The sequence below is a fragment of the Pholcus phalangioides genome, unplaced genomic scaffold, assembly GCF_987345545.1.
Source record: "Pholcus phalangioides strain wild (caught in Gottingen) unplaced genomic scaffold, Ppha-v1.0 ptg000039l_1, whole genome shotgun sequence".
NCBI classification, from domain to species: domain Eukaryota; kingdom Metazoa; phylum Arthropoda; class Arachnida; order Araneae; family Pholcidae; genus Pholcus; species Pholcus phalangioides.
The window spans coordinates 810584-837473 of record NW_028301625.1 but is presented as its reverse complement, the minus strand read 5'-3'; the positions used below and the strand labels follow the sequence as shown (position 1 = coordinate 837473).

Sequence of the window (26890 nt, the reverse complement as noted above, 5' to 3'; positions counted from 1 at the left end):
ACTTTTTTCCTCACACCTTCCCAGAAGAACGACAATTTTATTCTTTCTAACGTCTTTTCCTCAGCCAAGTGCCCTCCGGCCCTATGGTTATGAGCTAAACGCAAAATTTCTTATCTTCGGCATTCGGGTATCACCAACTGTTTACTACTCTCGTTTTCTTTGCGACCCTTCCTGTACAACAAACTATCCTCAATAAAATAATTATTTTTACGAAGCCGTGACTCTTCCCAACATTGCTTCGGGGCCATACATTCTATCTGTTGCCACCTAGACATCCGTGAGAGCCAACTCCCATTTTCCTCCGGGGGCGAATCTCTCCCTAATTTCCTTGTCTCCTCGATTCTTTCCTCCTCTACGTCCGAACACTTCTGGACGGGTTGAAGGTCACACAACTCTGCCTAGGGCTTCCTTCTGTCTCATCTTCCTCTCTAGACCCTTTTGTTTTCTCCCCTCGCTGGCCATTCTCAGAATCCCCTTCCAAGTGATAAATTTTGGCCTGCTCAACGAGCGCTTCGTACACTGTTGGAGTGATTAGAGCTGAGCAATTCAACTTAGGTGTAACCGCAACAAGGATTTCAATTTCCGGACTAATAAACGAATTCTCGTTCCACAATGTCATAGTCACGATCACCAATTCAGCCTTCTGCTTTTCACCGAGGGCAGGTTCTAGATATATAGACCCCTTTGATCCGTATTCCCGCGGGAGTACATCACTACGAAAAACACTGATTTGGGCCCCAGAGTCCCTTATTGCTTCTACCAATCGGCCACCTATATTTAGACTTACTGGCGGCAGCTTCTCTTCACCTGGCATTTCCTTAGTCCTTGATCCGCTGGGTCTCAAGGCATTTATCCCCACTTGTGCCCTTATATGCTGAGCCTCTTTCTCCTCTTTCTGCTTCTCTTTCCTGCTCTTAAAAACGGGACAATCCGTCCAGTAATGCCCAGTTTTATGGCATTCGAAGCATGAAACCTTTGTCTCCGGTTTCTCTTACGATTCATCTGGTTCGAACGAAAACCCTCATTCTTACCTTTGAAAACCGTATTATGAGGATTACCATTCCCCCATTTCGATTCTTTAGAGTTTCCCCCATTACGCTTACCGTATAGGCCCACTCTAGGCTGTGCCTCCAGAAATAACTCAATTTCCTTCGCCAATTGGACCGGCTTCCACCACTTGCCACCCTCTTTGACAATAATGTGGGTTCTCTCCTCTCCCGGTAGCAAATCTTTGATTTTGTCTGAGACAATCAAATCTCTCACTCCCAGAGGTCCATCATGGCCCTCTCAACTCTCCAGATAGTAATCTAGACAAGTCCTGACCCGAGCAGTCCACTGGACATATGACTCGTCCGGTCTTTTCTCACAATGTTCGAAGTTCTTTTTGTGCTGCATTGACGTCAACCGATTTTCTGCCAAAATGCACTCTTTGATCGACTTATAGTCTGAAAGCTTCTCCACTCCCAGACTATTAGTCAGATCCGCTAACTTGTGAAGAATTATTCTCCCTTTGAATTCTACCGGAACCTGATAAATCTCAAAAACGGTCTCAGCATGGTGAAAGAAAAAGACCCAATTTTTTCTGTTTTTGTGGGCGCTTTTGGTATAATTGGTCTTTTACCATAATTTAAATATTTCATCAGCCCTTCTTCCGGTGTCATCTCTCTAGTGATGCCCGTTGCTTGCATCCGGACCCCCACATTCTGATAATGTTGCACTTCAAGCTCCTTCAGCCTGATCTCATGTGCCCGAGCAAGTCTTCTCTCCTCCAATTGCCTTACCTCCAGCTCGGCCTCAAATTTTTTGATTTCCTGTTCTAGCAGGAGTTTGCGGTTCTCCCGCTCTTCCTCTTCCTTTCTCTGGGCAGTAATCGTGAGTAGTAACGCTTCGATGGACTCTGCTTCAAAGTTACCACTCTCGATTATGACTGCCTTTAAATCGAAAACTATCATTGTTGGAGTGACTTGCTCGCCCATTTCCTGAGCTAACACAATGAGATCAGCTTTGCGAGCTTTCATCAAGAAGGCCATCTTTACCACCAATGCGGAGCTACAATGCCAAAATGCAACCTGAATCTCTTAGACTAATGAATATATTTCTCGCCTTTTTATCATCCAGTTCCCGAGTTCAAAATAATGATAAATATATATAATTCTCACATAAAATAATTTTGCCTATACTCAACATATTAATATTACCACTTGGCAAAACATTATTACCTCTATTATTTCCCAAATTGCAATAAAAAAACACAAATTGCATCTTACTCATTTATAATAATTAACAACCATAATAATGCACAATTAAAATTCAAACGTAAATTTCATATACATATATTCACACATATTCGTCTGCAACGTTTAAGCAACTAATACTCTGCGTAATATGGCACTGTAATTGATCATAACATAAGTATATATATATGTAAATTACTCCTGTCGTGGCTTGCATTACCTTGGGATAAATCTTAATCCCCAAATTTCCGTGTTTCTCAACTTATTTGCATCTATATTGGAATGGCTCATTCCAAATTCTCAAAATTATAAACCAAAATTCAATCTCTATTAAAACTAATAGAATCCTTATGGCATGAATACCCCCAGATGCTAAATAGGACGACATGGGAAGAATTCCACTTACCTTGATGTCGCTTGGATCACTGAATCGAAGACCCGTCTTCTGCAACAGTTGATTTATGGAATTCAACAAATGTCCATACTCCTTGTATGCTCGTCCATAGAAACACAACAAACAGTCTTTTCCCAGTACACTTTCCTTTATTGAACATCAGGATATCTTCTCCGACCCTCCAGGTTTACTCCGGTCGTCGTTCCTAGAGCTCTATGCCATTGAGCAGTCACTGTTCAACGTTGACATCACACTACATCCGATTATCGTGTCGGCTTCGCCAAATCTGTGCCGGACATATCTTTTTCATTAATGCTGGTGTTGGTTCGTTTGAATAAAAATCCGACGTAGTGTTAGTAATATCTAATATTTAATCAGTATACTTTCATCACATCTTACATAACGGTACTTTCTCTCCTTGAGAGCTCATCTTTTTGTGTCCTTCTCTGACCACGACAGTCAAGCATCTTCTCTCTTCTTTTTCTTTCTCCTTCGTTTCTTTTACACCCCCGCTCTTCGGTCCCCCATCTTGATCTTGGCCCCTTGGCCATCTGCGAGGTTCCTTCTTTCTCGTGGGAGAGAAAATGTCATAAAATGGGGAGGGGTGCATCCCAGTACGTGACAAAAATAATCAGAATTCTCGAATCACCACAAACGGACTGAAAATCTTTTCAAACTTGGAGATTGAAAACAGATATTTTTGTGGTATTTTAGAAAATTTTGGTTAGTTTTCTGCCTTAATTGGCCATTTCGCCATGACTTGGCGACTTTTGAAGACAATTTGCGGTGTCCTGTATTTTCCCGTACAGATACAGATTTAACGTCCTCTATGCCTGCTTAGGGGCTCTATAGAACAGCTTTAGTTCAATGCAAAATTAGTAATGATCTTAAGGATGAATCAAAATGCTCATTTTATTGGTGAGGGTGTGATCGAACATTTTTTGTAGCTGATATGCAAGATTTTCCTACATGATCAGAAAAAAAAAACAAGTATTGTCAAATGATGTCAAGTTTTCTTTGAAGGAATCCCAGTTTGTGATGGCTACTTTGTGAGAAAATTTATTTATCCGAAGATTGATGTCTAGACATATAGGCAGATGATCACTGTCGTAAAGGAAATCGCTGCTGTACCAATTAATTGAGAAGAACAAAAACATAAATCTATTGTGTTAAACGAATTGCTTGAAAAATGAGTAGCACACTTGAGTTGGATCAGACAAACTGGGTTTTGTTGAAGCCATAAAAAAGATTTCTGCCAGCTGTGTCTGTCCGAGGACTGTTCGATGAAGAATGGGACGAGTTAAAATCACCAACAATGATGAATGGAGATGAGATTTTAGAAAGAATGGTATTCGTGACTGTAGGGATTTCGGAAGTGTCAACCAAATAGGTGTTTGCTATATAAATATACTTGTTATGGAAATGGATCTTGATAATGATGATTTCAACGCCTTGTAGACAGAATTTATGAATAACGTGAAGGGTATGTAGAGCGAACAGCCGTGAGAACTCCACCTCTGCCCGAATTGTTGTCCTGGTCACATCTGTATATTACAAAGTTTGGTAGGTGGAAACGGTCATTACATATAAGGAATGTCTGCTGGAGGCCCCGGGCGCTGAACCCGAAGGGGCGCAAATTTCATTCTGAAACCTCTCCTTCAACATTACAAGGGGGCGAAAAAATGCGCGCTTGCCCCGGGTGACCAAACATCTAGTTGCGGCCCTGAGTATTAGAAGGATTCACACCTATGTCACTGAAGAAACACCCCAGATGTACTAATTAGTTGACCAAAACGAGCAAAAGAAAAATTATATATACGAATATACGATGTTCACTGGGAAGAAGAAAAACTAAAAAAAACCGCGACAGAAGCAAAAAATCACGAGAAAAAAAGCCTGAAAAATTAAGCAAACAGGAAGAAAAAGGATGACCTCAAACGCGTGGTGAACAAGCCGCCATTTTGTGTATTTTTCCCCGTATTTGCGAACAAAATTTACCGTATTTTTCTCGAGAAAATATGGTCATCTGACCGATAACTTAGTTTTTTGGCAGTCTGTTTTAGTTGGGAAAGATCATTGTGACGCCATCTGTTGCAAAAATTGGGTAGAGTGACGTTACCAAATGCGTATGCGCAAGCGTCCGCTTTTCTCAGTTTCCGAATATGGTAACTTTTGTTGTACCCGTTTTTCTGGTACTTCAGTCACTGAGCTATATGTAAAGAGCTATAAGTGATTATAGCTCAGTGACTTCAGTATACAAGCAACACCTTCTAGACTTCTAGAGCAAGCTTTAGAAGGAATTGATACAAGTCATATGGTCACTTTACTCCATACACCTCTTACCCCGGTTCTTTCTTCATTGTGGTCAAAGCCGTTTAAACATCATGTCTTTTGTTTGTCAACACAGCCTAATACACGTGATACGAACATGAATTTTGTTAATTGGCACATCGGTGGCACATTGGCTGTATCTCCTTTTACCTTTTGTTTACCCGACAGTTTGGAATTTTAAATCACTAATTTGTCAGATGATGAGGATTTATAAGATTATTTTGTTGTTATTAATGAAAAAAAAAATTGTTTTATGTCCCCTAGAATTTTTTTCTTCCAAAAACAGCCATGTATAATCCCTTTTTGGGGATGTTTTAATTTGCGAGAAAACGGCGATTGCGATAAATCGTCAAAGGCAAAAAAGGGCATGCCACATGAAAGACTGGGTTGAAAATAAGCCATAATGACTATTGAGTGAAGAGAACCGATGTCACTCTCAGCTGTTCATTAACAGTACGAAAGCCTGGATACTAAGCGGATATGAAGATGATGTTCGGAAAGAAAATTCACATACCTCTGGAGAAGAATCGAAAATCCAGGGCCGTAACTGGGATTTTTGCCGCCCGGGGCAAACATGATTCAGTCGCCCCCCCCCCCCCCCTAAATTTCGCGGCCGGGGCAGTTGCCCCCCCCCCCCCTTAGTTCCGGCCCTGCCCAACCTCTCCTAGTCTTGACGAGTGCTCTACCATTAAACTGCGGAGAACTGATATTTTCTTCCCTCAAAGCAGTGTTTAACAAAGTGGACAATATCTTCCCCTGGGGGTGATGGAATGATCCCAAGGTGGTAGAAGAAACTGCTATAACATAAGATCCCATGGACGAGCATGAGTTAGAGGATGATCAGATGAAAAAGATTCTGAAGACAGGAAGGCGATGAAACAAAAATTTTGTTAAAGCACTCGCCATGGCCCTCGCAAGGGCAGCCCTGAGGCCCAGGACAAATACCATCATTTTTTGTATTTTCATGCTATAAATTTATCATAGAAGGACCTGTGAAAAGTCTGGCTTTGGGGCCAGCCAAAGATCCCAGACTAGGGGTCCTGCCCTGGGATGTGGGGGCCCCACATGGGAAAAGGACTTACATCCCAAAAGGGACAGAGCCCGGGTCGTGTCTGGTCTGACAGGATGGGGGGCCACTGCACTCGCCTACACTACAAAAGGTTTGTGGTTCGATTCCTCGTGTAGGCATGTGAATTTTCTTTCCAAACATGTTCATCTCTATACCACTTGGTATCTAGTCTTTCGTACATTGCATTATGACTATGTCCAATGTTTACCGATTATTTATACTGTAGAACACACACAGTGCTCAAATTTTGACCCTGCATCCTCTTTTATGAACTTCAGGTAATCAATATGGAATAAATAAATCTTAAAAATACACTCATGTCCATAAATTAAGGATAATTCAGAATCACACCGAAATCTAAAGTAAAAATTTCACCTGTAGAATTATCACACACATCTGCAAGAATGATATGCAAATTTCAAGAAGCCTCCAGATGATGCCGATAGTACGTCACAATGACGAGAGTGTAAGAGGGGGTATATAAGGAATGGTGGCAAAGAAGTAAAAGTGTTCACAAGAGTTCTGTAAGGCACTCGGTGCCATAAGCGAATAGTTATGACACAGAGGACGCATGTGGATGATTTTTTACGTGGTAGAATTATCGGCCGCCTGGACTGTGGGTGTACTCAGATGGAAGTATCCGAGGAACTTGGAATTGCCCAAAGTGTCATCTCTAGGTTTCGGCAACGATTCCAAGATAATGGAAATGTCAGTAGACGTTACAGTACAGGTCGCCCCCGAGTTACAACGCTGAATGAAGACCGGTATTTGGCAGTAACTGCCAAAAGAAGCAGACGGAGCACAGCATCCGACCTGTCTCGTCAGCTATCTGCAGCCACGGATACCACAGTTTCAAAGCAAACCGTGTACAGACGTTTGGGAGATATTGGTCTATATGCTCGCAGGCCTGTCAGATGTGTTCCGCTCACGGCAACTCACTGTCTGCAGCGATTAGCCTGGAGTAGAGAACATGCAATGTGGACATCATCACAATGGGCTTGTGTGATGTTTTCCGACGAGTCCAGGTTTAGCTTGCAGTCTGGTGCACGTCGGACTTTCATATGGAGAATGCCAGGTACCCGTTACCCCCAAGACAACATCATTGAACGACACTGTTACGGTGGTGCAGCATTGCTCGTTTGGGGTGGAATTATACTGGCTTCCAGAACAGATCTGTATGTTCAAACCGGAACCACGAAAGCCCAAATTTATCGGGACATTATTCTGGAACAACATGTGGAACAGCTGTCGTATAGGCCGCCACCACTTGGCGATTATTTGGCGCCACACATGTCTGATGGCCCAACGAAGAGTCGCCAAGGCCGTCAGACACTACGGACGCCGAAAAAAAAACATCAGCGTGCAAAACATAATAGAAACCACCAAGCATAAAAATCGAAAAAAATATCAGTTAAAAAAAATTACACCTGGCCCATTTTTTTAATAATAAAAAGATCGGGGCTTAAGGAATTCCGGCATAAACATTCTATGCATTAAAACTAAAACCCGGACCCTTTTTTTTAAATAAACGGATCCGGGCATGTTGAATAAATAAATATTCTATGCACTAAAACTAAAACCCGGACCCTTTTTTTTTAATAAACTGATCCGGGCATGAAAAATTCTGTAGGTTCATTTTAAATAATAAACCGATAAAATGGAAGGCATGGCAATGGATGAATAACTAATAAATACAACGAAATAATAAAACGGTATGATACAACCCGAGTAGTAGATAATTATCCGTAATGACGTAAGCTACAGAAGGGAGGAATAATAATGAAAGAGAGAGAGACGCGCTGGAAATGGACAACGGCTGCTTAGAATTTTTGAAAAAACGTGGTGAACAAAAGAAAAATCCTGTTTGGCAAAGCTAGCGCCATCTAGTATCACCCAACGAAACCGGAAAAGTGTTAAAAAATACGGCAACCCAGAGAAGCATTATGATGATCTTGGCGACTTATCGCGAGAAAAAAAGTCGCCAATGTCGTGGCGGACCATATTGCATCTGTTCCCAACATGTACGTTTGTTTAGGGGTGCCATGGGCGCAGAATTTGTGTTTATGGATGACAACGCCCGTCCTCACCGAGCAAACATTGTAAACGAATGCCTTGAATCTGAGGATATAACCGTATGGAATGGCAAGCATTCTCACCTGACTTGAATCCGATAGAGCCTGTGTGGGACATACTTGGCAGACGAGTTGCAGCCCGTCAACCACCTCCTACATGTGTACCGGAACTTCGGAGAGCATTGCTTGCTGAGTGGAGTGATCTTCCCCAAGATCAGATCGATAATTTGATACTCAGCATGCCTAGGCGTTGTTCGGACTGTATTTCATCGCATGGGAGACATACAATGTATTAACCATCATACCAACCATGTAATAGTAAGTTTTTGTAAAGGAGATATTTTTTACAATTGCTCCAGGGAACAAAAATCGTAGTTTTTATGAATGGTATCATATATACACCATCGTTTTTGTTCTTTATCTTCTGTTTAATAAATGGGCTTTATGAATAAGTAACGTTTGTTTTGTTTCTGAACCTTTATTTGCCGGAGCTGGCATTATCCTCAATTTATGGACATGAGTGTAATTGCAGATGATGAGTAAACATTAAGTAGTGTTCGTACAAATGACATTGCAGGCGAAAATGTCAAATTTTAATAAAATTATTATTTAATAAAAAATTTAATTAATGAATTATTAATAAAAGTATTAACTAATAAAATTATTGATTATTAAATTCTTTAATTAATTATAACTCTGTGTCAATGCATAACACAAACTTGAAAAAAAGCATAGCAAGAAATCTATCAGAAGTTTACAGAATGAGCTGCAATCAAAAATTACGCACAATGGAGACACATTGTTTTGGCATTGATTCAAAACAATCTGAAAAATATATACAAGGTAGAAAATTATTGCATGTACAAAACGATGCAAGGGGAAATTGTATAGCACATGCAGAACAGGAGTGTATAATATTTGCAAAAATAGATAAATGAAGGTTCGCAAAAAATGCACTAAATAGGCAAAAACTAGAGTGTGTGCGGCATGATCATAGAGGGTTGCATGGTGTTGGCATTGATTAAAAACAATATAAAAACATACAAAGTAGAAAATTATTGCAAGTGCAAAAGGAAAAAGATTACATTGTATAGCGTTATAAAATTATAACTTTTTCAAAAAAGAGATTCATCTCTTTATCGAAAACAACTAGAAACCGGACATAAACAGCCAGAATTAATTTTAATCATTATTTGGATGATCATACGTCTCGTATTTCCCGGAACATCCCAATATTTTCATGTGATTTAATAATAGACTACTAATACACAGGAAATTTTTTTGAAAAGGACAAACAACTAGGAACTAGATGGGTATATTTCCATCCAAATGGCCCAGAAAAAGGCCTGATCTAGTTGGAAAATAACTAAGTTGTCAACACTGTTCTAGCTTGCGCAGGCACTAAAGAAACACATGAAACAATGAAACTTTAGTATGGAAAATAAAAACAAGAAATAATTCTATGTTTTTCCTGATGTTAAAGTGTAGCTGTTGATTTCTATCCTTTTTCAACGATAACAAGAAAACAATTCAAAAAGAACATAACAAGAGATGAAAAACAAATATTCAATTTAAAAAAAAAATCTGAGCAAAAAGTAATTTTACATAAGTCCGCATTTACAAATAATAAATTCTCAACATTAAATTCCCATTTATAATCATCTCAAATCTCATCTTATGTAACACAGCTTCTCCTAAAAAGGCGTTTACGTGATACCCCAAGTCTTGATTGGTATTTTTTATGGTTTGTTATTACTGTATGGCCTCGCTTGAGACTGGCTATTGGCTAGCTTCATCACAAAGAGATACTGTCACCTACACATCCCCCAAGACAGATGCCATGCCATTCTCCCCTTCCCCCACCTCTCTAATTTTTACAAAAATTTGAGATTCAATAGTGACCGAATCACTCTTCAAGTATTGTATACTCACATAGTCTGGTTCAGTGTACACAGAAACACTCATAAAACCACAATACAGTGGAACACTCGTTAATGCAACTCTCATTTATATGACTTTTACTATTTACTCATTCATTATACACATTTGGCTTTGTTTGCAGTTTATTCCTGTACACATTAATGTTAAAATATTTAATTTATTAGACACACAACATCAATTACACAGCATTTTCATTTCAACTAGAACCCTTTTTTTGTAGGTAGTAAAAGACGTCACTGAAATGAATATTTTTATGAATATTATTGCCAGAAAGAGCCATAATTTTTAGTATAATTGTAAACGGATGCATAAACATTCAGCAAGCTGATGACCCCTTTAAAGTCGGCTTTGTTTATTGTAAGCTTTTGTGAACTGCAGAAACGCAGCGAGCCATAAACAAAATAATTTACATTTGTCGAAAAGCAACTATGCTAGATGTACAGACCATACTTCTTCGCATACTACATGTTTCTTCTGAGTTTTTCCATTGTGTTAGTGCTTCATTTCCCAGTGTTATTCCTGAAGCATTTGCAACTGGTCTGCTGGTGAGAAACAAGTACAATATATGAAATCGTTCTTTCATTTCCAGTAGAATTTTTTTGGTTGTGGTATCTTGCTTGCTAGCTGGCTGCATGGAATCAGCTTTTCTTAATTTCTGAAAAAAAGAAAAGCCCCTCCCTCTTCTCCCTTGAACGTAAAATAAAAATTTCGACAAAAAATTCTGCATCAATGAAAGAGTGAAACTTGTAAAGAAATTAAATATGGCGAGTTACTTTTGGAGACGGTTGCAAAAAAATATAATAAAATAAATAAGTAAATATACAAACAGTATTATTCGCAGAAAATCGTACAAATTTGTTTTTAATTTGCTGCTTTTTTTTGTCATTTGTAAAATTATCATAAGAATCCTGATGAGAGAAAGAGAGATTAAAGTAAAGGGGCAAAGTCATCATTGGATTAAATTTATCAAAAAATCATAATCTCATGACCTTTCTTTGTTTTGTTCATATTCAGATTACTTTTAAGCATAATCTGAAAGTTAAATAAAAATTATGAAAATTATAGAAGAATCATGGCTAAATAAAAACTATGCTGTGATTTGGTCTCTTGAAAGTAGTATATAAACGGGGATTTTCTCTCTCTCCACTGTATTTCTTTTTTTTTTCTTCATTCCCCTCTTTTCGGATCTGAAGACCACCCAATGCCCAAATTTGAATGGTTTTGTGCTACTACAGTATGTTTATCTATCTATATTGCTCTAAAATAGAATGATTTAATCCTCGCATCTGATGACAACCTGGTAACTTCAGAGCCTTCTACTCCCAGAGATATATAACTAAATCGTTTTCAATTTAATGAGCATCAAAAAAAAATCAATCAATGGCTATATCCTTTGCCTCGGCCATCATCTATCTGCTCTTTGTCTGACTTTTTATGAGAGCAAAAGACCTATTCCAGAGAAGTCGGTCCCTGGGAAACTTATCTTTTCAGTTGAACTTTCCTTTTCCTTCTTGAAAAAAAGATCAGTCATAAAAAATCGGCCTCGCAAATGGCGAAAGCTTTTTGTGTGAGTTTTTTCTTCGACTCCCTTGATAATGGTAGGATTTGAAGTTGAAGCTGCTTCAGGAGAACAAAAAAAGAGCTTTGCCCCATCATTGATCATTTTTTATCTTCACTGGTGGGGTAAATAGAAAGGCTAGTGGGCAAAATTCCACGTTAACCTGTAAAACTCCACTACTTACTCTGCTTCGAGTGCCCTTTTTTTCTGGTGCCCCACTAGTTTAAATTTCTTATAAAATGGCCTGCTCTTAGATATGGTCTTCAAAACCTTAAAGCACACTCCAGTCCAGGACAAACTAAGCCTCAAGAAAAGCAGAAGAATGACTTATGGAGAACATGGAAAGACCTTTTTAAGAATGAACCTATTCGCTTTTTAACCACCACTGAGCAATGTTCAGAAAACCTAAGCTACTCTTCAATGAGAATTCCCAAATTGATGATCCTAGTTGCATCCAGGATAGTACACGATTTAACTCGTACATGATTAAAGCTCTTTTTTTTTGTTATTATTATTTTAATGAAAGACCAAACGGAAAAATATATGAGTCTAATTTTTTACTTAAACCTATGTTGAATGTTACTATTATTACCATAGTTTCTGGTTTTCTGGAACAAATGCCACATTACTTTTAACAAAGCACTTTTGAAAAATTGCCTAACAAAATAGCAAAAAAACACATTTTCATTTATCTTACCTCAAATATACCTATGGCTGTTTTACAGAGGCCTTGGGCCCAAATGTTTTTGTGCCCCTTTTCAAGTTGGCAAGTTGATCATGGTGAATGTTTTTACTGCTAAAACACTGAACTGAATTATGAACAGCCATGTAACATTAAATATTGAAGAAGGAAAAAAATAAAAATTAATCAAAAACTATAATCATTTTGTCTGGCATGTGAGACTTGGAGTCCTGGTCAAGCTTTTTTAGCCCACCTATTAAGATGTCACTTAATACAATGCGTGACCAGTAAGTAGGGTGAATCACCCCTCCTTTTGAAAATGTGGACAGCCCGACATGCTGCCACGTGAGCAATATGTTCTCTATGTTACAGTGTTACCTAACAGCTGTCTTACAAAATTTCTTAGCAAGTGTTTGTTCATACAGTAGCTGTTCGTTGTTAGTGCATTGTGTAATGGAGCAGAGAATCAATATGAAATTCTGTTTCAAATTGGGTAAAACTGCAATGGAAATCCACAAAATGTCTACAGAGCTGTGTCTCGCATGACAGTATTTCAGAGGCTCACACATCATAAAAGCCTCGAAAATGAACATCATTGTGAGAGACCTTCTCCTCCAACCAGATCATGGCCTGCCACTCCATCTCAATGAAGAGATATTAGCAGATGGTCAAAATTGTTCGATTCAGGAGGGAGAAGGGTGTGGTGGTTGTGTGACACCAGTGATGAGTAGAACAACATGACAAATGTTGACAGAGTTCGGCAGTTATTGTTCTGATTGTGTTTATCTGCCTAAATTATGACAGAAGAATTTAATTTCCCCGTGAACGATTGCAACTGAGGATTTGGGTGAACACAAACTTTTTGTGCAAGGTTTGTCTCTCATCACCTAAGCAACGAACAAAAACAATAGCAAATGGAGTCATGCAGCGACTTTATCAACACGGCAGACAATGGCACCATGTTTTTACAGTCAGTTGTTAGTGGAGATGATCCAGATACTAAAATACTGTCTTGAGAGACAATATTATAGTATTTTAGCTTCATCTCTGCTGACAATACTACATTTTGAAGCATTTTGTGGGTTTCAGTTGCAGTTATACCTGATTTGAAACAGAATTTCATATTGATTCTCTGTTTCATTACAAAATGCACTAATAACTTGTATGTTACAGCTACTACATGAACAAACACCTGCCGAAAAATTTGGAAAAACAAGCACAGATGTTAGGTAACATAAAAAAGAATGTAATGCTCAGGTGATCGAGCATCGGGCTGTTTGCATTTTTTGAAGGAGCTGTGATTCACCCTACTTACCAGTCACACCTGGATGGAATCTGGCATGAAATCTGACTGATTACATAAGGGATTTATTCTGTAATATTTTTAGTATGTGGACAGAAAACACCACTACCTTGACAGATACAGCCACCTTGGTAGGACAATTGCTTGTTGTAACATAGATTTTGTACTTAGAGATGTTCCTAACTATGTACAGTAGATGCTCATTTTAACGAACTCAAACAGACTTTAACAATTAGTTCAGAAGATCAAAAGTATATACGAGGGAAAGACTTTCAATGAGCTAACACATTGTTCAGGAAGAACTAGTTCATAAAAATGTGTTTATTCATTAATTGGGTGTTTGTAAAATCTAGCAACAACAGTAGTATAGTGTTATTACATAATTTTTGTTACGAAAAATTCTCTGAAAGAAAATGGCTCATAAATGCTATGTGTCTTAAATATAGAACTTTTGAACATGTAAAAGCTGCTGCGCCTTTTCTAGAAATTTTTGGCCAAGTTACATATAATTGAACAATTTTCATTTGATAAGAATCAAATTTTAAGTCTACTTAAATATCTCCTGCCCCATTTTCGCAGATCGTCTCTGGTCTGCAGACCATAGATAGAGAACTTCTGTTATAGAATGTCAAATTATTTTTGCACCATACCTATGGTTACCACATTTTTAATCCTCAAAATGTGGACTCACACATGGTCCTGTCGTAAAGTTTCTTGCCACAAAAGCTTTTCAATGGAGGGAGTTTTTCAAAAAACAGGGTAGGGCATTAACTTTTTATGACAAGTTTTCACTTCTCATTTCATTGATCTATTTCTGAATGGAGGTGATATCCTATCTTTTTTCCAGTGCATGGACTATGCTACTATATAGACATGGGCGACTTGATCTGCCACATAATTGCAAAGCCTCACATGCCGCTTTAAAGAAGACTTTTGCAGGAGGTTGATATAGCTTTACCATAGGGGACCTTGAAATAAACCTGATTTTTTGCAATGCAAAGTCGCATGCAATTGTTTACCAATTGGAATATGCATGACCATACCTCCCGCTTCTAAAAAGATTGTCTTGTTTTACCAAATTTCTCAGTTAACATTACAGCTGTTGTTATTTATCATTGAGTCATTATTATTGACACTTATCGTGTAAAGAGGAAGTACGAGGCAACTTTTATTTTAAAAATTCTTTTTAAAGACATTTTCTAATGCACCAGGGACCAGACAAGCAAGAAGTCAAATTCTTAATTTGCTTTCATTTGCCCATTCCTGAAAAATTACTATTTTCAACATCTGTGTCAACAAGGTATGATTCAAAAGCATGGTGTCATGTGCACAAGTATATTTATGGGGCAGGATTGGCAGGCTATAGCCTATGGTGGTCAAGAAAATTAGTACATATAAGGGGGAACAGGATTTATTTTGTCAGAGATGTGCTTGTTTTGTGTCCTTGCTACCATCTGTTTTCCATATTTTGAAGTGATGGTAAATTCTTGAATTTTCATGTTATTTAAGTATCATGTTGAAGGTATGCCTGCTCTCTGCAGAGAGACTTTTTCAAATGGGAGACTGGCTTGCATTTGTGCCTCAAAGTTGAGAAAATAGCAGAAAACCAATTTCAGCTGACCAACACTGTACTGCCAATGGGATTAGAACCTGGATCCCACAGAGTTAGAATAATATAGAGAGCGCGCGAAGGGTTACAATGTGAAGCAAAGATCGGAGTCACGTGACTCCGGTCAAAAGGCTGGGCAGGGAATCTCGCTGGCAATGTTTTCCTTATGGCTATTCGTATGACAATTTACACGTGCTGTCTTATTTTTGATTAGAATGGTCAGCACTTGCGCAGCTTTCAGATGTTCTGAACGGTTTAGGAAAGGGGAACCAGTATCCTTTCACAAAGGAATACTTTTTTGCTTATTCCCCTTCTTATAAATTAAAAATTGGAATATTAAATTGATGATTCAATGGATTTCTGACGTAGTCTCAGTTTTTAACGACTCTATTTTGGATTTAATTCAATTAAAGTTCTAAGTTTTGGTAAAATTCAAATGTCATGAGCCATTATTAAATGTTTTAATAGAATTTTTGGTAATAAATGATTGAAGAAATGAGTTTTATTAACTTTTAACTGAAATATACGTCTCCGCAAGATTTGGCAAGCTAGTGAGTTTATTCGAGTTTCGCTCAACTTGAAGAAAATATGCTTTTCAGAATGAGGAATTTATGGCAAATATTTTATTTAAATAGAATGTAATGAAAACTCGCCCTCTAAACAATGGCAGTTTTGCATCAAAATGTATAACTACTGCTAAAAATAGTATTTTTACCTCTCTTCACGCCTGAGATAAAAGTATTACAGAAAAGAAATTTTTTTATTGATTAATTTGTGTTTGTGTTGTAAGTGAAATTGCCCTCAAACAAGAAAATCAATCAATTAATTGATTAATTAATTTTCAGTCAATATCTTTATTAGGACCATCTGAGTTAAGATCTGAAGTCACTATGTGTACCTCAGATGTTAACTTGAAGAAAGAATCATTCCAAAAACTACTTAATGCCAAAAAAAAAAATGAAGATTCACATATGTATATATACTTCTGGAGCGAAGAGGTTACACATATGTCACATGTAACATACATTTACGTACTCTAAATTATTACATATATATGATACACGAAATTTCATTTCTTATAATTTAGAAAAGTACTGACAATGAAGTATTTGCAATTTTCTTGAAAAATTCATTTAATTCCTGAAATATTATGTAAGTGTTTACATTTTTGTGTGATAAGGTTATAATAGGTTTTTGTTATGTTGGAATATTATGTTGGAAATGAAACTTTTACTTATTACTTGAATATTTCATAACTGAATATGGTATGAGTGTGAATGTGTTACATTACATAACATAATATATGATGCGTTATAATTATATACTCAAAATCAATGTATGATTAGAGTAATTTTAATGTTCTTGGAAGATAATTTTTATGTTTTAATAACCCCTAGTTAAAATAAATTTTCGAAATTAAAAGTGACAAAGTGAATGAGAAGAGAATATTTAAAAATATAAATGAAATAGGCTGTATATATAAGATATAGGTTATATATAATAAGATTTAAAAACTCAAAAGTCTTAAATTATTAGGAATTATCCCTTTTGGAAAATAAAAAAATTTTGTTTTTCCATATTTGTTTATATTATATAGAATTGATTTTTTTTTTCATATCCCACATTCCCTAAATATTTTACAAAAGAATGAATGAAATTCATTGAACAAATGAAGGAAAGTTTTCATCAACTTGATCGAGTCAAATTTCGTTACAACAGCATTAACACGAAATCACTATGTTCTGCAAAAACGAGCCAAATGTAATAGCGCAGAACCTGTTCTTTCCCCGACAGTACTGCTTATCTTTTTTTCACGTTTGACAAGTTTTATGAATAGCGTGCGCTGTCTATTATATCTTTAGTCTATGCTGGATCCTCACGATGCACTCACCACCGCAAAGTGGCAAATCTTGCTACTACAAGTGATTTGCAATACACCATCTGACTTAATGCTAAAAATATAAACACCAAAAAATTTGCAAAACTATAAATCCACTTCTTACCATATAGCAATGGACTAGGTTTGTGAGTGACCAAATGAGTGATCTAGAATTTGCAAGAATGTGAGTAACCAAAAGAAGAATCTAGAGAATTTGCAAGCATGTGAGTGACCAAAAAATAACCTAAAAACAAGGGTCCAGGTCAATGAGCAACAAAAAGAGTACCCTAGAGAGCAAGGGACCAGGTTAAGAGAGAAAGAGTGACGAAAAAAGTAGCTAAGACACTGGGGCACATTTACAGGCTGAGTGGCCTGTAGCCAGGTAAATTTAAGAAATTTATGGTCAAGAAAATTAGACTGGGATAAGAGAAGGGCAGAAAAATATTTAGTAGCCTATATAGTAAGCTTAACCATAAATCTGCCTTTGATCATGTGAATTTTTAGTATTGAAAGTTTTAAAAAAATTTGGTGTCTAACTAAAGCGTAAGCTGCTGCCCTTTACAACCTGCCACCCACGTGCACTACACCCCTTGCACCCTCTTTTAAACCGCCCCTGTGTATAGAGAACATTCGTGTTCTAGAAAAGCATGGTGTGATGCAAATTAAGCCTTTTATATTAGTTTTTGATTTAAGCCCAGACAAGGCCATGTCATGGACAGAGATACATATGGTCATTGGGGCAGTGAAATCATTATTTTTCTTCTCAATATTTCAAGTTTATTTCTGTCTGTGAGCCTTGTCTATAACATACGTTGTAGACAACTTTGATTCTTGTACTGCAAATTATTGGTGATTAACATAAACAAGAGAACATATAAACCCACACACAGAGAGATAGACGAATTTCTGTAAAGAAAGAAAAATTAATCGCAAAACCTGAAAATGCAGACAAAACATAAAATAATATATGTAGACCAATAGAATGACATCTGCAAACTCCAGTCTTTCTCCAAGGGAAAAAAATGTTCAGCCTCTAGCTGCCATTGCATATGCTCTGAGAGGAGAGTGCATACTGCTACTATCACTAGGACCAGTTTCAAAGACACCAGATGGAGCTGACTTCACCATTTTGCTAGCTGCATCAACAAATCTATCTATTGAAAATGTTTTTGGTGCTGTTTGATGTAACCTTGTCATCATTCCACCATACCACAAAATCTACAGGAACTTTGATTCCTGCAGATTTCACAATCGACACAGAATAAGTTATATTGTATGATGTCATAAAGAACCTCTACAGCCTCATGTAGAGGCACTTGACATCCATCCTCAACAAACATGTTGGCCCAGTTCCATGCTCACAGATACTAGATATGTATGTATAGCTCATTGAATATCGGAGGCTGGACAAATCGCGAAAACATGTAGGTGCCAAAACAAATTTTGCAAAAAAACTTTTTACTTACCTGGGACAAGGAAAAAGGTTCAAAATATAATGCTTCTTTTAACTTTTTCAGTGACCCACTTTCATGTCAGCAGATATGCTGCTATAAGTTCCAAACATTTTGTGCTGCTGTCAACCATCAATTTAGTAACTGCACAAAGAAAATTTTAGGTGCCAATACCAATTGTTTAGTTACCATGGCAACCTGACACTTGTCCAGCTCTGGTAAATATGTATAATATGTATACCCCCTCCCCTCAGTCTCATTATTCAATTATTTTTTGCTCCTGTTAGGTTTCCTTCCAAATCCTGTCACCTTCCTTACAAATAGCATTACGATTTGACTGTTCTTTCTCTATCTCCCCTTTTTAAAGATTTAATAATAAATAATATTTGTTTTTGGATAATAAATTGTAAAAACAAGTAAAAGATCCATTGTTTGAAGAATTTAACATTAGTTAATTTTTTTTTTTTTTTTTTGAATGATTAGATTACAATCACACCTGACTTTGGAGTGAAACCAGAACCTACACAAGAAGGAAAAATCATCTTAAGAGGAAAAAATGGCACACATGTTGGACTTATGGCTGTTGATTCTGCCATTTATGCTCTGTCTAATAAGGGAGTGTTGACCAGAAGAAAAGTAAGTAATTGATACTCAACTAGTTTTAACATAAAACTATGTGCACTTCTTCATTGTAAGATGTGATTGAGATGTGTAATTATATGTTATTTACCTTCACTCATTGTCATAAATCAGTTATGATCAGTTTCTTGTAAAACGTTTGAAAGGTATCAGTTGTGTATTTCTCATTCTATATCGCTGTTACCTTGCATAACTTTGAGCAATGTCTTTATTATCACCATTTCCAAACAAGCATGGATATAAATTGGAGAAGTCTTGGGACTCCATTTTTAAATAAAGATCAGTTTAGTATTGAAGTTGATTAACTTTACAAGCAGGGATGTAATGTCTTTAGAAGAATGGGGGGAAAAACATATCTTTTATCTGACGAGAGTGAAAAAAAAGCAAAGATGTTTAACTGAGGTCAAAAGGAAAAGCTTTGATCAGATTTAAATGTGACGTAATTTCTTTGCATTACTCAAGCTATTTTAATACTGTAATTGAATTATTGGTAGTAATCAGAACTTTAAATCATGAGAAAGCAGATTCAAAAGAACTAAATGATACTTTACAATACAGTACATGCCACTAGACCAAAATGGCCCAGTGAGGTGAATCAAAACCAACTCAAAAGAGTAGAAGTTATTGGTGTAACAAGTACAGTGCACCACAAAAGTTTAGACACTATTTGAGATTGCACAGTATAAGAAAAATATTACTTGCAACATCACAAATTAATTACCACTTACTAGGGTAAACATGTACTTTATTTACTTAATAGTAAAATTAGACAGTGTGTGGGTGTACATTTTAGAGGCAACATATTGACATATAAACAAAAATAGAAAATTTTTATAATTAACAAAAAGGTTAAACAAAGTTGCATTTACAGCAAAATATAAACTATTTTTTATTTTAATTATTTATTATTTGTTTCTTTTACCTTAATAATTTTGTTAATGCAGGTTTTTAATTTAAGAAATTAAGTCCTGCACACACATTATTTGCGACTTGAAATAATACCAAAAACTCCCAGTGGAAGCTCTCAAGTTCTTACAGTCGAATTTCATTGTAACAAACTCGAAGAGAGACCGGATAAATCACTTCGTTATAACAAAATTTTGTTATAAAGAAATTCCAGGTTTTTGCATTGTTCCTATGTAAACTTATCTGAGAGATTAGAAAAGTGTTCATTAAAACAAGATTTTTGCTATAACGGTATTCGTTAAAACGGGATTTGACTGTACTATCGATTATTTCTATAAACTTCTCAACACAATGCCTTAAAGATTCACAATAGGGTATAGATTGTGGCTATGTACTGGCTAATAAAGAACCTTAATATTTTGTTCACTAAACTAGGCTTTTGAATGACTTGCTGTGTTGTGTGGCTACCACTATTTCTATTTCTTGCCGTGTGTATGATGCATTATCTTGCTGAAACTTGAACACAGCTAGACGTTCACCAAATAGTAATCAATATAATGTGTTAATAGTAATAAATTATCAGCATCAGGGTGTCTACCATCACTGAAAATCACAGAATGAGGAAAAAGGTCACGGAAGTCCCGAAAAAGTCACAAAATTTGAGTAAAGGTCACAGATTTTTTTTATTCTCCAGAAATCTTTTTTTTTTTTCAACTTTTTCCCTAAAATCTTGGCTTTGGAGAAGATGTGGCATTCAATATTTCTTTTCTTCTCTCTCAGGTTTTATTCATTCTTTTTTTCACCCCAGAGGAATGGATGGTGAATAGCAACAGAAAAAGAACAATGCCAATATATAGCTACCCTACATTGGGGCAGACATTATATGGGTGGGGCAAAAAAGAACTTTTCTTTCTTTACTTGTCCAGACCTTTAAACATCTGTAATATTCCCCTAAAGCAGTGTTCTCAGAATCACGTGATAATTCCTACAGTAGAGTGTGGAGGTTAACTGTAAACTACCACAGCAGTAGGGGATCCTCTTGGGAACAATATTGGGTTTCCCTAGAAAGGACATGGCCTTCCTCCCCCCCCCCCCCACATCATGTAGCAGGGCCCCATAGGCTGTTGTATCTTTAGCGGGTCCGCAAGCCAGAGTTTTCACAGGGAGAGGGTTCTGTAGTGAATTTATTGCAGGAAAAACAAACAATGATGCTGATTGTCCCACACCTCAGGGCTGCAGCTCTGTTAGCCCATCCTTGTGGGGGCCAGATGAAAGGGCACCAATCCCCCCCCCCCCGCGAAGAAAGAAAGATTCACAATAGGGTATAGATTGGGGCTATGTGCTGGCTAATCCAGATCCTTAATATTTTGTGCATTAAACTAGTCTTTTTGAATCACTTGCTGTGTTGTGTGACTACCACTATTGCTATGACTTGCAGTGTGTATGATGCATCATCTTGCTGAAATTTGAACACAGCTAGACGTTCACCAAATAGTAATCAATATAGTGTGTTAATAGTAATCAATTATCAGCATCAGTGTATCTACCATCACGGAATGAGAAAAACGGAAAAAAATAATAAAAAATATTTTTTAGTTATCAATTTCTTTTTTTAATCGCATCGGTCTTTACTGACTAGCTATAGCAAACAATGAAATCATACAGTATACGCATTTGACAGAACGAGAGCGTTCAAGAAAAGGCAAACATGGGACTCATTTGCCATTAATTGTGTTGCGACGCGACATTAAGGCCGAATTTAAAGGAATACCACCAGTGGCAGATCTAGAGAGGGGCGAAACCCCCCCCCCCGAAGAGCCTTAAAACAATAGGCAGTGGGGGTAAAGTGGAACCATATGTGATAGTCATGTATGTTTGTCACAGATTTACACAAGAATCACGAAAATATTATGAAAATACCACACACGCATGCACAATGACACAACACTAATGTCGTCTGTGAGAAAAAAGTAGCAGGGCGGTGACGTCATACAGCTGCTCTGAGAACACATCCACTGAGCCAAGGCGGCAAGCGCAACATCAAAGAGATGAAACAGCCCTTACTATATAAGCCCTGGATATGGCCAGTTTTTTTTTCTGAAAATTGGGAAGATTAGATAGAAAAGTTTGGAAAGACTGTTGTGAGAGTAATCTTACCATGTTACTACTAGTATAATGTATTTGTATAGTGATTCATAACATTTGAGTCCCTTACTGGCTCTGTAAAATATAATCTCCTTGTTTTTAACCCTGCAGTGCTCACGGGGCATATTGCTCTGTTAAAATAACAAGGCACAATAATGCAAGCACTGCAGGGTTAATTATACCTAATTTATATATATATATATATATATTTGCTTCATTTTTAAAAAAATGCCCATGTAATGCAATGTTTTTATGAAATATCTAACGGATTCAATATGCTACACATACACTGTTTCAATCTCCTTTGCTTTTCTGGATATTCTTAAATCTGACCAACCCTCATTCCCAGTTTTAGGGCATATAAGGGAGGTGCTACTATGTTATAATTTAGAGTCAGTTTTGAGAACATCCATGAATTTATTATATTTATGTAATATTGTTATTACATTTATTTACATCAGTGTTTATGTACAGAGTGTCCCACAATCGACTGGTGGTTTCAAAATCGGACTGCAAGAAAACGGAGGCAGATATTAAAATCATTCTTTCAGAACATAAATGTTTGAAGTCAGGAATTTCAGATACGTCATTCTTGTTGTAAAGGGATGTATAGTTATTAAAATATTAACTTTTCATATATACAGACACCCCCTGTGACCAAAAACTCAATTACAAAGTTGTTGCCTTGTCTCTCTCCTGATGCCAAGAAAAAAAACTTCACGTTTCTAAGTGTGCAATATTCGCAGAGATATTTGAATTCAAAAATCTGAGAAAAGTTGAAAGAACAACGAAAACTAACAGACAACGCTTCTTTCTCAACTTTTCTCCGATGTTTGAATTCAGACAATTCTAATTTGGTTTTTGGGCACAGGGTGTTTATATAAACATTTAATTTTCTTTATTTTAATAAACCCCTTACAACATGAATGAGTTGTCATAAAATTCCTGACTTTGCATTTTTATATTCCGGAAGAATGACTTTAATATCTGTCACCGTTTTCTTGATATCCCATTTTGAAAACCATCAGTCGATTGTGGGGCACTATATGTAAATGACTATATGCTTTTGAAACATTTCAGCCAAAAATTATGAATCTTTATTAGATGTTTGATACGTTTGAAAGTCATGATTCTGGTTGTGGACCTGGTGGTGGATCCAGCACAAGTGCTGTTTTCAATCAAGCTGGAGTGTACATTACAACAGAGGGTTTTAAGCTTGACCCTAATGCTGGTAAACTTCTAATTCTCATACATGCTTATTTACCATTAAAGATATTCAAAAAAAATCTATTCATGATTACAGTAAATTCAGCCAATAAAGTTTTTCAAAAAAATCATCATGACAAAACATTGTAAGCAAGAAAATGCTTTAAACAGGAAATCTTGATGATTGTTATCAGACGTAATTTTTATTTATGCTGTGGTTTCTTTACACCATTTTTGATTTATTTACAGGTATTATGGCATATAGGTTTAGTAAGAAAAATTTATATATCCCTAACATTTACATGTTTTATACAGAAAAATTGAATTAAAAAAAGGAAACTTACATTTTGATATCTATGTATTTGTATTTTTGAATTTGGGTTTCTTGATTGAAATCAAAATGCTTTTTGTAATTTTACCTTTTTGAACATGAAATTTTGTTTTAAAATAAGGGTGTTCAAAAAGCTTGGAGGAAAATTTGAATTTTTTTGCTGCTGTAACTCACAAAATCAAATGATTTTCATCTGCGAATTTGAGTTTTTTTTCTTTCCTCTAAACATCAACAGAAATGCCATTGATGTGCTAAAATTCAGCTTGCAGCTAGGGTTTGCTCTCTTGTCTTGAAATCACCATATTTTTCATTTTTTTCCCCCATATTCAAAAACTGAAAAATGTGATTAATAATGTGCTAACGTTAACAATTGAGTAAAAAGTAAACATATGGCTTTCCTTCGATGGCTATTTCCAAGCAAGTCATTTTCCTGCTTAACGAATAAACTGAAAAATTTGTTTCCTTTTTTTTCACTGGGGTTTCACAACAACCATCAAAACAGATTTTTTTTTCTCTAACTTTGTTCAACAATAGTGTGTGAAGACTAACTGGCCTTGTCAATGTCAAGTTACACCAAGCTGATCCAGAGACTACGTTTGCATACAACAAACAATTAAACTGCTGTCTTTCTCATCTTCTTAATCCATTTATACAAATACACAAAGGCCACAACAGACAAAATGTCCAATATATATCTAAACTGTATTAAAAATACAGCAACACCCAATAAGAGCAATATAAAACTAATAATTATGATAAAATACAAATATGCATATATAAATATACATTGCCCATAGAAATTATGGTTGTCTCATCTAACGCATCAAATACCTGGAACTTTGGAAAAGGGCGCATAAAAATGTTGTTCACGCATCCTGCGGGACGCGTTCTTTCCTAATTCTAAGAAGAAGAAAAAATAGGGAAAAACCTCCCCAACTTTTTCCCCCTTTTTTTTTCTTTTTACCATGTATTATGATCGCGGGACCTTGAAAAAGTGGTTTAACTAATTTGTACATTGTGCTGTATTGATATACATGCGGGTTGTTGAAGAATAAGATGAGGGATATCTAGTTGTTTCCCTGAATGAAGGGCGTGTAATTGTCAAATTTTAGAGTTTTTATTCCCCTGCAGATTTTTTTGTTACGTACCGGAAATTACGGTACTTTCACGGCTATCTGCTGGCATTCAAAGATAGTGTCTATATGGCATAAATTCACCTTGTTCCTACAATATTGCGAATGCTTTTTTTTTTTAATTATAAAGGATTGGAACGCCTGTTCAAATTGTAAAACTTTCCCAAGATTATTACTCTTATGCCATGTGCTATCAGGGCAGTCGCCAAAAATTCCTTCCGGGAGGGGACGGCCAAAGTGACAGCACAATATAATTAACTGTCATCCCGTACATATCAGTCACTTTCTCATATTGCAGGGAAAAGTGGATCCCAAGTCCCCACTAGGTTTTCTCTCCTGGGATCCAGTTTTCCCACAATCCCACACCTAGAATGCAACCGATCCCATTTCCTGGGATCCCGAAAGTAGAATAATGTTGGAGCACATCACATTTCTGTACTGAATTTGACATGTCTAAGAAATATTTATTACATTTTAGAAACTGTAATCAATAACTTTTGATTACAATTTAGTATTAATAGATAAATTATTAAATTAATGAAATGCATGGCATATATTCAGCCCTTTAAGCAGAAAAAAATATCTCGTCAATCTCTCTTCCCTCTAATTTTAGTATTTAAAAAAACCAGACATGGCTTAAAGTTGATCTCTCAAAAACTTTTCAATTTACCTTATTATTTGTTAGGTTCATCTAATTTTTTAAATTCCCAAAAGTTTTTTTTGAACTCCAAAAATAACTTGCAAAAAAAAAATCCATTAATGTCTGCTCAAGAGTGGGGGATTAAACACCCCCCCCCCCCACACTCAAATTGATCTTTGGAGGGGGCAGAAAAGGAGCACAAGGAATTTCTTCCAGAAAAAATCTGAGTTACTAACTTTCAAAAAGCATTTAAATTAAACACAAAAGTATTTAAGAATTGTCCTTAGTCCCCAAGCTGGAGCCTCTCACCCCAACCCTAATGGAGGTCATGGTTTTTTTATTCCAACAGTTCAAATTTGTGATTACTTCATATATAATTCATTAATTTCATAATTTATCTATGAGACAAAAAGAATTTTTCAGGAACGGGAATAAAAGGTCCATGCTATATGCAGCTGGAATACAATCAAGGATGAGTTGAAAAAAATTTGCCACTCCATAGCTTCTTGTCTAACTTCTTGGTAAGTATTGATATGGTCCCCACATCCTAAAGCAGGGGCCTCCTAAACTGGAATCTTTGTCCGCCCCCCCCCCATAGTGAATTTATAGCGTGAAAACAAAAAACAATGTTAATTATCTTGAGCCCCAGGGTTGGTTCTCTGTCAGCCCTACCCTTGGGGGGCAGGATTGTTGGTGTTGCTGTAGTGTAGAAATGAGTTTTTTTTCCTCATGTGGAAAATATATTGTATATCATTTCGAAAAAACAACCAGGGACCTTTGACAACAGGCATTCCCTCAGTGTATGCTTATCAGCGGCTCTCTTTTCAATGAGTAAAAAAGACTGACAGATTCAATTATCGATAATTGCATGTGTTCAGGGAAAACAGCCTCCAAAGCCATCTCAAGTGTCATGGTGCCCGCGGGCTTCGCACTGGACACTGCTGTTTTTCTTTTTTTACAATTTCAATGACAGGATACAAATCACTGGGGGAAGGATGAATACAAGAAATATCGGGAAGTAGATGACAATGGCATTCGGTTACAGATGTATTTTTAGCTAAATCTTGTTTTGTCGTCCCCAGGGCTAATGAGCTAGTGCTAGATATTTTTGAATATGCAAGCGGTCCCCGGGGAGGAGGGGGAGAATAGTAACTTTTACTGTTAGTAGTGCATAAAAGAGGTGAAAAAATCACTCAAATTAATAGCGATTTAAAATTCCTTTTTTTTTCACACAAACAAAAAAGTGCTTTTAGTGAGCTATTTTTTTAATGATTTTTATTTATTTAATATACAATCCTGTGCAAGGCCCTAGGCTCTAACGTCACAGGTGCACAATTCAAACAGTCAATAAAATTGGGAAGAAATAG

At 36.6% G+C, this 26890-nt stretch overlaps 1 protein-coding gene across 2 annotated transcripts in view; it reads left to right on the top strand.

Moving 5' to 3' along the window:
• The window catches only part of LOC149065441 (complement C3-like), a 278201-nt gene that overhangs the window by 50295 nt on the left and 201016 nt on the right, over positions 1–26890 (top strand). For both annotated transcript variants that reach the window (XM_089253977.1, XM_089253976.1), the window contains exons 14-15: positions 19007–19159; positions 23318–23444. In XM_089253977.1, coding sequence (XP_089110103.1) covers positions 19007–19159; positions 23318–23444 — 280 coding nt within the window. The remainder of the gene's footprint in view (positions 1–19006; positions 19160–23317; positions 23445–26890) is intronic.